This window comes from Astyanax mexicanus, chromosome 12, assembly GCF_023375975.1.
Source record: "Astyanax mexicanus isolate ESR-SI-001 chromosome 12, AstMex3_surface, whole genome shotgun sequence".
NCBI lineage: Eukaryota > Metazoa > Chordata > Actinopteri > Characiformes > Acestrorhamphidae > Astyanax > Astyanax mexicanus.
In genome coordinates, this window is record NC_064419.1 from 21286123 (window position 1) to 21299642 (window position 13520).

Here is a 13520-nt window from a genome sequence, read left to right on the forward strand (position 1 = left end):
CTGATCAATTTTTCATTGAGAAATAAAGCCAAATCTCGTGCAAAAAACGGATACAATAAGACATTCAAATAAAGTTGCTCAATAGTTTCCTTTTCTATACTTCAAAAAAACTGAATATCTCTGAGCGAGCAGGACTGAGTGGTGGGGTAGTCAGGGGTGTTTTACTCCACGGTGAGCAGCAGGCGGCAGCACAGGACTGCGCCTCTGTCTGACTCTCATTAATGTCTTTTCCACTGCACTCCGAGCACGTCTGGACCACGGTCTGAACTGCTTAATGAAACGGTCGGCCAGTTCCCAGCCAGTGCACCCAGTGCCCCCGCTCTGCTGCTGCGATATGTGTTTCTAGACCAGCAGCATCAGCCAGGTGCGCTCTTCTAATCACATTAACCTGTATCCATACAGACTTAAAGAGCTTGGAGGAATATTCGATTATTCTTACAACACAGCCCATTACCAAACACCTGATTTCGTAATAGGCATCCCCCCGCCCACCTACTCACTCACCCACCTACCCATCCGCTATATTTCTACTCTCTCTTCGTGCGTCAAAGCCACGTCACGCCGGGACTGGAGGTCGCGGAACGCTGCGTCTGCGCGCGCTCGCTCGCTCTGTTTACCGTCCACGCACGCGCTTCATAAAAGCTCCCATATAAACACTGATGCACGTGAGCGCGCGCCCGGTGTAGCTTACAGTATTGATGGTTAATATCTGTATAACGAGCCTTTTGTGTTCGCATTTTCATACAAACACATACAAATACATTTGAATATTTACTCTGAATGACCACATCTTTATACAAATATATAGTAAATAACTTTAAATAAATTTAATGTATGTTTTCTTATCATTTAAAAAAATAATTTAGGTGTTTAATTTGTTGCCCTGCGATGGATTGGCGGCCTGTCCAGGGTGTATCCTGCCTTCCGCCTGATGCCGGCTGGGATATGCGCCAGCCCCTCCGCGACCCTTAAGGGATAAAGCGGTTGAGGGTGAGCGAGTGAGTGAGTGAGTGTTTAATTTGTTCATTTTTCCAGCATTCCAAAGCTAGTTTAAACCCAACCAAAATTTACAACCATCATAATGTTTTTCCACACATTTTTAAGAGACTGAAGACACTCAATTACTGTTCAGTAATTATTTATATAACTTAATATTTAATCAAAATGATTTTTAACATCTAAATATGGTGCAGATCTTGCATGCTATCAGCAGCACAATTTCTCTCATTCTCTCTCATTATTGGAAGATAGATGGCACTCTCTCCTCTCATCAGTATCCAGTGTAGTGCTTGCCAGAGCAAGCATCTGTTAGCTGATATATCGGAGCTGGGTCGCTGTGCTTTCCTCTGAGCACATTGGCTATCCAGTGATGCTGTCTCATTAGAGAAGTATCATGTACTAGAGAACCAGATTTTAAGCAAAAGTACAAAAGTGATCTATTAAAAAAGTGACTTGAGTAGAAGTTGAAGTGTTCTTTAAGCAACACACTTAAGGTAAAAAAAACCTTTGCAGAGCGAAAGGCAGAATGGGAACAGAGCTGTCTTCTTGATTAATGATGAAAAGCCTAATCATCCTGGTGACATTGCCATCTACTGCTCTGGCAGTGATAATGTGGGTTTGGAATGATTGCTAACATTTTTATAATTGTAGCAAGTAATAATACATAACAGGCATCAAAAAGTGTATTGGATAAAAGTACTAAACTCATTGAAAATATGTATTAAAGTAAAAGTGGAAGTATGAGAAAAAAAAAAATAATCCAAGAGATACAGACAGAGCATTTTAGCACATAAGTACATGTTACCATACTTTACATCTGCGTATCAGTGGCAGTTCAAAAAGAAGTGGTGGTTGGCTTCACACGTGCCTCACAGTGGAAGCAAGTGTCAGTCTTCACCCTTCTGGCCTTGAGGGGCATCACTAGGGACTGAGGCTGGAAATTTGGCCTTCCATAAATTGGGAAAAATGGAAGAAATATGGGGAATTCATTAAAAATGTAAGAGAATAATCAAAACATTTATTTAAAGCAAAACAAAGTCACCACGAAGAATTCTAAATGTATGCAACTCTAGATCAACCACCATCAAATGTTTAGTCAGTTTTAGCAAAAGCTGTGCGAGCATGCATGCAGAAAAACAAAAAAGACATTATGCATTATAAGAAAATATGATTTGTGTGTAGTCTGGAATCCTAAAAATATGATAAATGGTCACAAAAGAGAAAATCATTCGTTAAAGTCATTTGAAGTTATGAGTTATGCGAGAGGTACAGTGGTAGTGGTATTGTGATAATGACGCGTTATCGCGCGGAGCGCTGCAGCAGCGCGTGGCGTCAGGCGCGCGCCGTCCACGATCGATACCGCGCGCTCATCCTCCACCTCCTTCTCCCTCCTCTCCGCTGTGCTCCTTTCCCAAACACACATACACACACGCGCGCGCGCTCACTCATCTCCCTGTCACACACACATACACACACGCTCTGTGGCGCGCGCACGGATGTTCTCTCCTCACACGGACTACTAACTACAGCCCTCGTTATTCCCCATCGTCTCGCGCTCTGTCCGCCGCGAGCTCTAAAAGCACAACAAACCCAGACGGGGGAAAGAAACAGCAGCGCAGCGCGAGACGGGATTTCTGGGTTTTTAGTTCTGACGCTGTTTTTATTCTCTGCGCGGCTGGATTGAACTAAAACCCCGTCAGTCGTATTCTCCCGGAGGCGCGCGCGCGGACATGCAGCACGCGACACGGCTGCGGGGCTCGCGCTGGGCTGCCCGCGGGCTCTGCTGCGTGCTCGCCGCGCTCTCCGCGCTCTGGAGGCCAGGCGCCGCGTGCCCGGCTGCGTGCACGTGCGCGGGCTTCAGGCTCTCGTGCGCCGACCCGGAGCGCAGCCTGACGGCGTTCCCCGCGCTCACCGAGCCCGAGATGGAAAACGTCACGGACATGTAAGTGCGCGCGGGGTCAGTCAATCTGTCTGTCTGTCTGTGTGCTCGCTGTTAGTGAAGTTGAGGTGAGAGATGTTAAGCTGAGATGTTATGAAGGTGTTTAGCTGTGGAGGAGCGTCTTAACGCTCACCTGTCCAGTAACTCCTAGTAACTGGCACACTGTCTTTCTGACGTTATAAATATAATTTGTATAAAATATATGCTGAAGTAACGTTAGCCACTGACTGACTTTCCAGAAAGTTCTACTGATGTTGAAATAAAGACCAGTTTCCACACAGATTTGACGCATATGCGTCTTTGTCATAGCCTAAAGTCTTTTCAGAAAGTCTCATTCAAGTTTTTAGAAAAAATAAATAAATTCGATATTTATTAAGACAATATTTTTATTTAGAGATAAATACGGCTAACATTCAAGAGATATTAAGACAAACATCTAATATAATCCGTTATTGTTTTCACATAAGTCTAATTCTGAGAGATATTAGGACATTTAAGGATAGGGTAAATGTTCAATTTCCCAGACAGGGATTAAGCCTAGTCCTACATTACGTTTTCTCCCTTCAAAATAATGTGTAGTCCAAACCTAGGATTAATCACTGTATAGGAGAGATGTTATGTTGTTACTTTGGGATGGTAAGTCATACAAATCTAAAATATGACTAAATTGTGAGTGACTTTGGGCCGGTTTTCCTTAGAAAAGTCTTGATGTAAGACTATATTTTTGTAGACTATATCTGTGAAAGTCTAGGTAACCACCCAGATTTATTCATAATTTTGCGCTATAACGTAATAAATTTTGAGATATGTTGTTAATTTTCTGGACAGGTTAGGTCTTGGACTGTACATTGTTCTGAAAAAGATATAGATATGTTTGAAGAATAACATATCTGTTTTTTTTTTCAAACAAACTTTTTATATGTAGTGTAGGATTAGGCTAAATCTTTGTTCGGTAAACCAACATATTTAGTCAATATTTTGAAAAAAATAAGTCAAAATGGCAACAGATATTAATTCATTACTTTGAGATAATTCATCATTATTATGCGATAATGTTTTTTTTTTTTTGGCTCAGTTTCCCAGACTGGGATTAAGCCTAGTCGTAGACTATAATTTCCTTTTAATGGAACTTTAATTGAAAATTTTAGAATGCTAAAATAAAACTAGTCTTAATCTTTGTCTGTGAAACTGAACCAAAGATTATTTTTTTGAAAAAGTTGTTACTTTGAGATAATAAGTAATCATTTTTAAATATGACTAAATTGTGAGAGATATTGGGTCAGTTTCCCAGACAGGGATTAAGCCTAGTTGTAGACTATTCTTTCCTTTCAATGGGAAATCTTAATTTAAAATGCTGTGTAGTCCAAGACTCGTCTTAATCCCTGTCTGGGAAACTGAACCAAAGAATCATTTTTTGAAATAAGTCTGAATTTTGAAAGATGTTACGTTGTTACTTTAAGATAATAATTAATCATTTTAAATACGACTAAATTGTGAGAGATATTGGGTCAGTCTTCCAGACAGGTTATTAAGTCGTAGACTATACTTTGTTTTCTGCAGAAAATCTCAATTCAACATGTTTTGTAGCCCAAGACTGAGCTTAATCCCTGTCTGGGAAACTGCCTCACACAGGTAATGTGTGAATGGTGTGTGCACCGGCCTTTGCAAAAGCAGCTGCATGACTGCACAGCTGAGCTTTGTTTCACCAGCATGCTTCAGGTTTTGTCTGCTTCAGGTAGAGGTGAACACAATGCAGTATGATTGGCATGGGCGTGGTAGTGGGGGGAAAAGTGGACCTGACTACCCAGGGCCCAAGTAGGGAGAGGGGCCCATAAAAATCCTGATTTATTCATTTATTTTTAGTGGTATTTTTATTATTGAATTGGGCCCTCTAATTAACTATTTATTAATTAATCTATCAAAAATTATTGATAACATCTACTGAGAGAATTAACTTTAGTTACAGTCCTCTCAACATATGGGACATTCTGGGAGCCCCCTCCTGGAGGCGCAAGATGGTTTGGTCCGCCCGACAGCGACCCGGCTACAGGTGTACCGTCAGTGAGCCCAGATTAAATGACCTGGGGGGGTTAGAGACTTCATGCTGCCCCTAAAACAGAAATCAGGTTATCAGAAGAAGAAAGAAAGAAGGCAGAGTGAGGGGAGGCAGCTGTTGACGGCTTTCTTTCCCAAAGGTGAACAGAGTTTGCTTGTTATGCTAAGTGTAATTAAAGTTAATGTAGTCCTCTCCACACAGCTGCTGCTGATGTCTGTATGCTCACGTGAAGCCGTTAGCATAGCAAATTACCAACCAGGCTGCTGCTGCTGTAAGAATAAAGGTCATTCTGAGCCGCGTAAGGTTAGATATCGACATTAACCGGTCTTAGAAACTCCCCCTTACGTTGGTATGTTGGTTCAAGAGAGAGAGAGAGAGAGATTTATTTTAATTTATAAGTAAGTTATTATTTTGGTTCAGTGCGTGTGCTATAGCCTATTGTCTACTAACACAGCAGAGCTGAAAGAGAAACAGTGCTGAGACTTAATAAATGATCCACCTAGCAATATTTCTGCTGCATATATCAACATGTAAATAGCCTACCAATATCTCTGTAGGTGCGAGTACACACTAGTAATATATTAAGCAATAAAGCAATTGATTATTTTTGTCTGGTAAAAAGCCTTAGCATTGCAGTGCAGTGCTTAAAAGCTATTATCAACGCTCAATAAATTCATGATGTTACCAAAGCCAATTAATAATCATGTTAAATAACTGTGATCTCAATATTAATCAAAAATAATTGTGATCATGATTTTTGCCATATATTTTTGCCAGAGATTGTAGCTTAAAACTTTATTAATGCTTTTTATTTTAGATAAATACCGCTTTTTTGCTCACGTTCTTCATGTACTTGATAGGGGCCCACTGACATTGCGAGTGTACAGGGCCCAGAATTTGCTGCTACGCCCCTGATGATTGGGTCAGTAAGATGCAGATGCTGACTGTAAAGTGTACACTCTAAAAAACAGAGGTACGATATGAGTACTTTTTTGTACTCAAAGGTACACTCTTCATAATTGTACCCTCAAAGGTACAATATTGGTCTTTACAGGGTCAGATTTGTTCCCTCTGAAGTACAAAGTCATTCCTAACAGAAATAAGTACGAATTTGTACCATTTCACCAGCCAAAAGGTACATTCAGTATTCTGTACCACTGTACTAATAAACAATATATATTTTATTTGCACATTTTTTTATTTGAAAGCCAGACAATTTTGCATCATGAAATTCTTGACACATATTTAGTTGATGATAATGTTTATAATCTTTATAATCTATACTGGCATAAAAAACATGGGTACAAAAAAGGACTTTCACTGAAAGGTACTTTTTTGTACCTCAATATAAGGTACAGCCCCAGCGACAAGCTTTGTACTCTTTTAGGTACAAATCTGTACTTACTTTTCTTAGTGTGTAAGCGTGAGTGTGTGTGTGTGTGTGCCTGTAAACACTATTCAGAATGTACACATGCTGCTCAGGTCCTGTGCACCCACTTACTGTAGCCTCCAGTACTTGCATGCATTCGGCCACGAGCTGAACCTAATCGAGTTAAACCGTCTCAGCTGCTGGAGTTTGAATACAGAGAGGTTCCACATGAACTGTTGTTTCCAGTGGAAGGGTACTGTTTCAGGGGAAAGATCGTTTTTCTTCCAAAAAATGCAACCTGAAGACGTGTGTACACTCCCTGCCCACAGGTCAGTTAGTACAGAGAGGAAATAAGGTTATTGTAGTTGGCTTTTACTAATCATAACATGTTTTAAAGCGGGAGGCCCACTGTATGGAACAAATTGGCCCTCAAGGCGAATAGAATTTATTCTAAAAACAGTTTAATATGATTAGATGTGTGTACATGTTCCTGTAGACCAGTGTTTTCAATCCTGGTCCTGGTGCCACCTGCCCTGCACAATTTAGATGAGTCCCTGTTTTAACAGAGCCCTGCAGTTGATCAAATTGAATAAAATAGCTATTTTTCCACTGCTAGGCACCATAATTACACTTTGGGCGATCCATGTAAACACAATAGCAACTGAAATTGGAGAAGCTACTGAACGCGATGTCATGTGACCGAAAAAGGCAAAAAAACTTTTTCAATTGCAGTTCGGATACAAGAGGTTTTTTTAACTTTAAAAAAAACTAATCCTGTCCGGATAGGGCTTTTGAGTAGATAAAGTTGACCCTAAATCAAATAATTTAGGCTTTCTTAAATTGGGTGATTAAATTGTGGCATAATTCATAATTTCATATCATTTGAAAGACATGATTCATGTTTTCCTGTATTTTCCCAATAGGCTTTTAATTTAAGGCAGTTACAAAGTGTCAGTGGTTAATAAAGCTTTACTGTGACCCCAAATTAAATAATCACCCTTTTTAGCTGTACATCATTTGTTACTTTAGCCTTATAAATCATGTATTCATTACACAGAAAATGAAGGGCCCCAACTCATAGTACTGCTCTTATGGAGGCTCATGCCCGAATGTAGCAACCTGGCTGGATATAACAGATAAACCTATTATTTCCAGCTTTTGGACCCCCAGTTTGATTCAAGTATGTCTATTGTAAGTATTGTAAGCCATTTATTAAAATGAATATAAAGAAGTATAAATGTGATATGACATTATTTACTGATTTATTCTATTTGGTAACCTGTTTTTTTTTTATAACTATTTAATGAAGTGCTTAATATCTTAGAATCTAGCCTGATTTCCCTGATCATTCAGCTCCCAGCTATTGTAACTCATTAACAATTCCAGTACTCACTGATGGGCCCATCCCTTTATTACACACTTTGTACACACTATACCTTAATGATAAGTTAGCTTAATTGCACTGCAATCACTATCTTTATGATTTAAAAGGCCACTGCAAATAATATAATAATATAATATAGATTATTAACCGCAGGGAATTCTCTTGCAAAATGTATAAAGTATTCCTGTGTATGATTTGTTCTTTTTTTATATGCAATTAAGAATACAAAACTAAGTAATAAAAAAAGTTGGGTCAGACTTGTTTTTATTATTATTAATATGTCTGGGTTACGTGACTTGGAAGTTATTGTCATTTTTGTGTTGCATTTAATCAGTATTGTTTTGAGTAATTTGGCATCAAAACCATGGCAGTGCAATCTGTAGTGCCATTTTTTTTTGGAAACTGTAAAACCTAAAATCCCATGAGATATGAGACATCATTGACAATGTAGAGACCATTTTAGAGGTAAACAGTGAAGGAAGGGTTTTACCACAACATTTGTAGTCATTTTCTGAAGGAAACAAACAGAGGAGACACAGAGGATGAAAAATCAACAAATAGATGAGCACAGGTTACTATTGCTGTAGATTTAAGCTTAAAGACATGTCCTGAAGAAGTACATGCAGTTTGGTGGCTGTCATAAAAACAGGAAAGTAAAATGTATTTATATGTCATTGGACAGGTTCAGCACTCTTGGAAAAGAACACCTACTGTCACATCTGTTACATTATCTAACGTCTACACTGGCCAGCATTGTTCATATTTAGGTGCAGAGAGGGGGGGCATTCTTCCCACCCAGACAGTGGGAAGAATGTCTGTACCAGATGGATGTGGCATCACTAGGGACTTAACTAGAACATTTTCATTGCTATTTTTAATCCAGTTAAGTCAGACTCGTGCTTTTTCTTGCTTGGTGTTTCTTTTAGAGTAGATGTCAATACAGTTATCCATCCTGGATGCAGACCAACACAGCCTTATCCTGACCCTTTGAGATGAAGTGGTCTTTTTTGGATCAGATGTACTGCACAAGTTTGAGCTAAACACATTTTGAAGTTGTACTAGTATATTGCCCAGACAATTACTACAGATGTGGAAAATGCCAGTTAAATTCCACAGAAATAGATTGCTGGTTCGAATCCCAGTTATGCAGCTTGCCATCAGCTGCCGGAGCCCTGAGAGGACACAATTGGCATTTCTCTCTCTGGGTGGGTAGATGACGCTCTTTCCCCACATCACTCCAAAGGGTGATGTTGATCAGCACCAGGGCGCCTGTGATCTGATGTATCGGAACCAAGTCGCTGTGCTTTCCTCCGAGCGTGCTGTTATGCTACTCGGCAATGCTGCATCATTCACATGTGATGGAGGAGACGTGCTAGTCTTCAACCTCCTATTGATGGCGGATATACAGCTGAATGGGTGGGAAAATTGACCTAGCTTGGAGAAAATTAGAAATAAAGTTCTAGAAAAAAAAAGTTTAGAAAAAAATATCCACAGAAATATGTACTGGTCCAGACCACAGGGCCTTTTTCTGTATTTACTTATTTTTGTCCCTGTGTGAAAACAAACCAAACCAGAGCAATACATTTTAACTGATTTTAAATCAGAGCAAACAAACTATAGGTGTGAAAATGCCATTAGATTTTCTGGTCTCTCACTATTGGGCTCCACTGGGTATTTACATTCTTTAGGTATTCTAAATCAGTGATTAAATATAGCCGACCAAGTGGTAAATTAAATAGATAAAGAATAGAAAATGACAGCATTGTTGGCTTTTGAGATAGCATAACTCTTTGTTATTTTGTTTTGACAGATATATTGCTAATCAAAGCAGTTTCACTTCAATCAACGACAGAGACCTGGCTTTTTACCGCAACCTCAGAAATCTGTGAGTATCTCACACCAGGCACACCGCTGTAGGTCTACATGAATACAAAGTACATGAGCTTACCTCCATATTGTTTTCCTCCAACAGGACAGTGACCAGCACAAGACTCACATATGTATCACGGGATGCCTTTCAGAACAACCTCAAGTTGCAATATCTGTGAGTAAATCATCATAGCTTCACCTTCATTAGTATTTTGTGCTGTGGATTTCATTTAAAGGATTATTTTTATAAAATGTCTTATTTACCTCTGTTGAACTGATGCCCACCCACCTCTTATAAAAGTGCTGCAGTAGTCCATAGAGTAAAATTATCTGGTTTAAACAAGAGAAGCAACTTCTGAAAAAACTTTCAAGGAATTTGGAGAACATTTGAGAAACTTCAACTTTTCTGGAGTTGAGTTTTGTGGGTAGACTGATGCTGGATAGGTTGTTTAGTTGGTTGGGTTTTTTAGTCTATATATGAAGTGGTTATGCTTGTGGTTGATCACCACAGGGATTGCCAATAGTTTTGTGGCGTATTTGGACAATGTATGCTGTAAGTTGGTGTGAAAGATCATTAGAATATACTTTTATATTCAGATAGCTTTTATTGTATCATTTGTATTTTTTTATAACACCAAGAAAACAAGATATACCATTAGTATATAAATGATATACAAAAGACAACACAGCTCAAAATAAATACATAAAGAGTAAGTGAACCCTTTGGAATTCTGTATTAATTGCAATTAAAATGTGTAATTTGAAATAATAACACACCAAAAGCTGTACTTCCCATATTGTATTGTGCATTGAAAGGTTAAAGGTTAGAGAAAGATTAGTTATTGGGATCCATGCCTCAGTGTAAACAACTTTCAGAACAGGTATTTTGCAGAACTGTGTTGGTCACAAATTTTTAATGTCTTTTGCAGAAATCTGAAAGACAACAACCTGTCGTCCTTGTCCTGGAGGGTGTTTCGCCATCTAAACATTTCCTACTTGTAAGTCATATTTTGAGTCATTTGTACAGTATGGTGCATACAGGTTCTGGGTGTTAACTGTTATCAGACTGAAATTATTCCTAAACATAGATAATACTTAGGTCTGGACAATAGAATTCCTTTAATATAATTTATATTTTGAGTTAAGAATAGGACACTGTTTCCATTAAATAGTCTTGCTTATTAAGGCAGAAGATAAAATCTATTTAGCTACTACTTTGCTATGTTTACATACAAAGGTGTCACCTAAAATCATTGGAGAAAGTGTTAAATTAACATTTGTGATTTTGTTTGTGTAGATAAATGTTTAGTAATAGTTTTCCAGAAAGGTACTACACATGGGCAAGACCCATCTTCAACACAGATGTTTTATCTGAATGCAATCACAATCTGTCAGCAATGTTCAGACTTTGAGTGCTGGTCCTTCAAGAAGGCTGGGACTACAGAAACAAGTGTACAGACTAACTGTAAACTGGAACATTTTGGATAAGCAAATGTCAATATACAGCCCTGGAAAAAAATAAGACACCACCTAAAAATGATGAGTTTCTTTGATTTTACCAAATTAAAACCTCTGGAATATAATCAAGAGGAAGATGGATGATCACAAGCCATCAAACCAAGCTGAACTGCTTGTATTTTTGCACCAGGAGTGGCATAAAGTTATCCAAAAGCAGTGTGTAAGACTGGTGGAGGAGAACATGCCAAGATGCATGAAAACTGTGATTAAAAACCAGGGTGATTCCACCAAATATTGATTTCTGAACTGTTAAAACTTTATTAGTATGATTTTGTTTTCTTTGCATTATTTGAGGTCTAAAAGCTCTGCATCTTTTTTGTTATTTCAGCAATTTTTCATTTTTTGCAAATAAATGCTCTAAAATGACAATATTTTTGGGGAATTTGGGAGAAATAAATATAATAAAATAACAATGTTTATTTTACTCAAACATATACCTATAAATAGCAAAATCAGAAAACTTATTCAGAGCTGTATTTGGCAATACATTGATACACTGTAATACACTCTAAGCTAAGATGTGTGTGTGTTTTAGGATGCTGTCAGGTAACCCCCTGCAGTGCTCCTGTGAGAACATGTGGATGAAGCAGGGGAGAGGAGAGGAAGCTGAGGCTGAGCTGCTGTGTGTGGAGGAAGGAGGGAAGAGGAGGTCTCTCTCCACTCTCAATCTGCCCCAGTGTGGTATGTCTCCACTTTGTTAAAGGGAATTTCCAGATTTTGGGGACATGATATGATTAAAAGGGCGGTGCTTTGCTGTCAGAGAAAAATCAAGATACTTTTAAATTCACACTATGATAATAATGTGGTAATTAAAGTCTCTAACCACCTCTGCATGAGCTTTGAGTGATAGGACTAAACTGTGTTTCCACTTATGATCGGATTACCCAGGACACATTCTAATGCCGGCTGGTAACAGGGCTATAAACTTGCAGACATCTTCATTGACAAAAACAATCGTTATAGTATAATAAATAATTTGTGTTAAAATAAGCTTTGGTGACTGGTTAAGTAGTTAATGGCAGGTGTCATGTTACCAAATAAATGAAGCCCTTTAGTCCTGAATGCAGGGTGGTAGTGAACATACCTGGATCCAAATCACATCTGATGCTAAGGTTTAGAGTGTTAGCTTACCTGTAGCACTAACTTGTATTAATAGTATGTTTATTTAATTACATTGTCATTCAGAGAATGACAGGACAAAATATGTCAGATCTGGAATAATCTACTTTTAAAAAAAGAAAAAGCTTTATTTTCCCACAGAAAATATATCCATATATAGACATAAATGTGCTATCACTGGATAAAAACTGGACAAATGGTTAGTTATGTTCCTTACACAAAAGAAAAAACACTTGTAATAATTTAAATAAAAAGTGTCAATTGATAAAAATATATCATTTGATTAATCACAACTTAAAATGCACATACACCCCTGTAGAATTAAAAGGAAAAATAATAATAAATATGCAGTGTGGTAAGCAGGTATGCAAAAAAATAAAAACTGTAAAAAAAAAAAAAAACTTTTTAATTTTTTATTACAAGATACCAGTGTAGCATCAATTGACTTCCATTGACTTCCATTAAAAAGTAAGTAGGGGTTATCTCTCTCCTGTAAAGTTACTATTTTGGAAATCCTTGTTTTTTACTCAAGGAATTTACCATAGATCATACAGTAAAACTGGATAACATATTGATCATGCTAAATATTAATTAAGATAAAATACTGATTATGTATTCATTCAACAATAACATAATATGCTATAGGACAAAATTCCTTTATATTCTTTCACACCTTACACTTTTTTAAGTTGAAGTCTGCCTATAACTAATATGTATTTAAAAGCTTTATTCCAGCTTATGGTAATAATACATAAATAGAAGCTAGCTAGTACCTAGCATGATCTCATTTGAATAAAGCATAAAATAGCTGGCACCCACTTTCATTCGTTTAGTTATTTAATAGCACTTCTGAAATAAATATTACTGACACCACGCCAACAAGACAGACAGATAGACAGACAACAGACAGCCAGACCAACAAGTGGTCATTTCACTTCCTGAAGCAAGCTGGGCCTCATCCAGCTGTAATCCAGCTCATCCTCTCACTGTGGCTAAAAACTCTGATATGTTATTGATCCAAAACTCTGCCACTGGCCCTGCCTATTTTAGGACTTTCCAGAGCCCAGATGTGAAGAGAGAGGAGTTTATAGAGACTGGTTGAACAAGGGGGGAGGGTGTTGGGGTTGACGGGGATCCCCCGAACACATAGACAAAACAACATTTAGCGATGACGCTCTCCTCTGGGCATCTACTGGCATGTTGCCAAATACTCTCTGTTTTCCATTTTTCTTCATCCAGGAAGCAAAATGACCAACAGCTACCACAG

General features: G+C 38.2%; 1 protein-coding gene across 1 annotated transcript in view; it reads left to right on the forward strand.

The window, feature by feature from the left end:
• Positions 1-2368: 2368 nt before the first annotated feature.
• The window catches only part of ntrk2a (neurotrophic tyrosine kinase, receptor, type 2a), a 77888-nt gene continuing 66736 nt past the window's right edge, over positions 2369-13520 (forward strand). Inside the window, exons 1-5 of the mRNA XM_007237422.4 lie at positions 2369-2941; positions 9558-9632; positions 9720-9791; positions 10546-10614; positions 11670-11815. Coding sequence (XP_007237484.2) covers positions 2730-2941; positions 9558-9632; positions 9720-9791; positions 10546-10614; positions 11670-11815 — 574 coding nt within the window. The 5' untranslated portion in view covers positions 2369-2729. The remainder of the gene's footprint in view (positions 2942-9557; positions 9633-9719; positions 9792-10545; positions 10615-11669; positions 11816-13520) is intronic.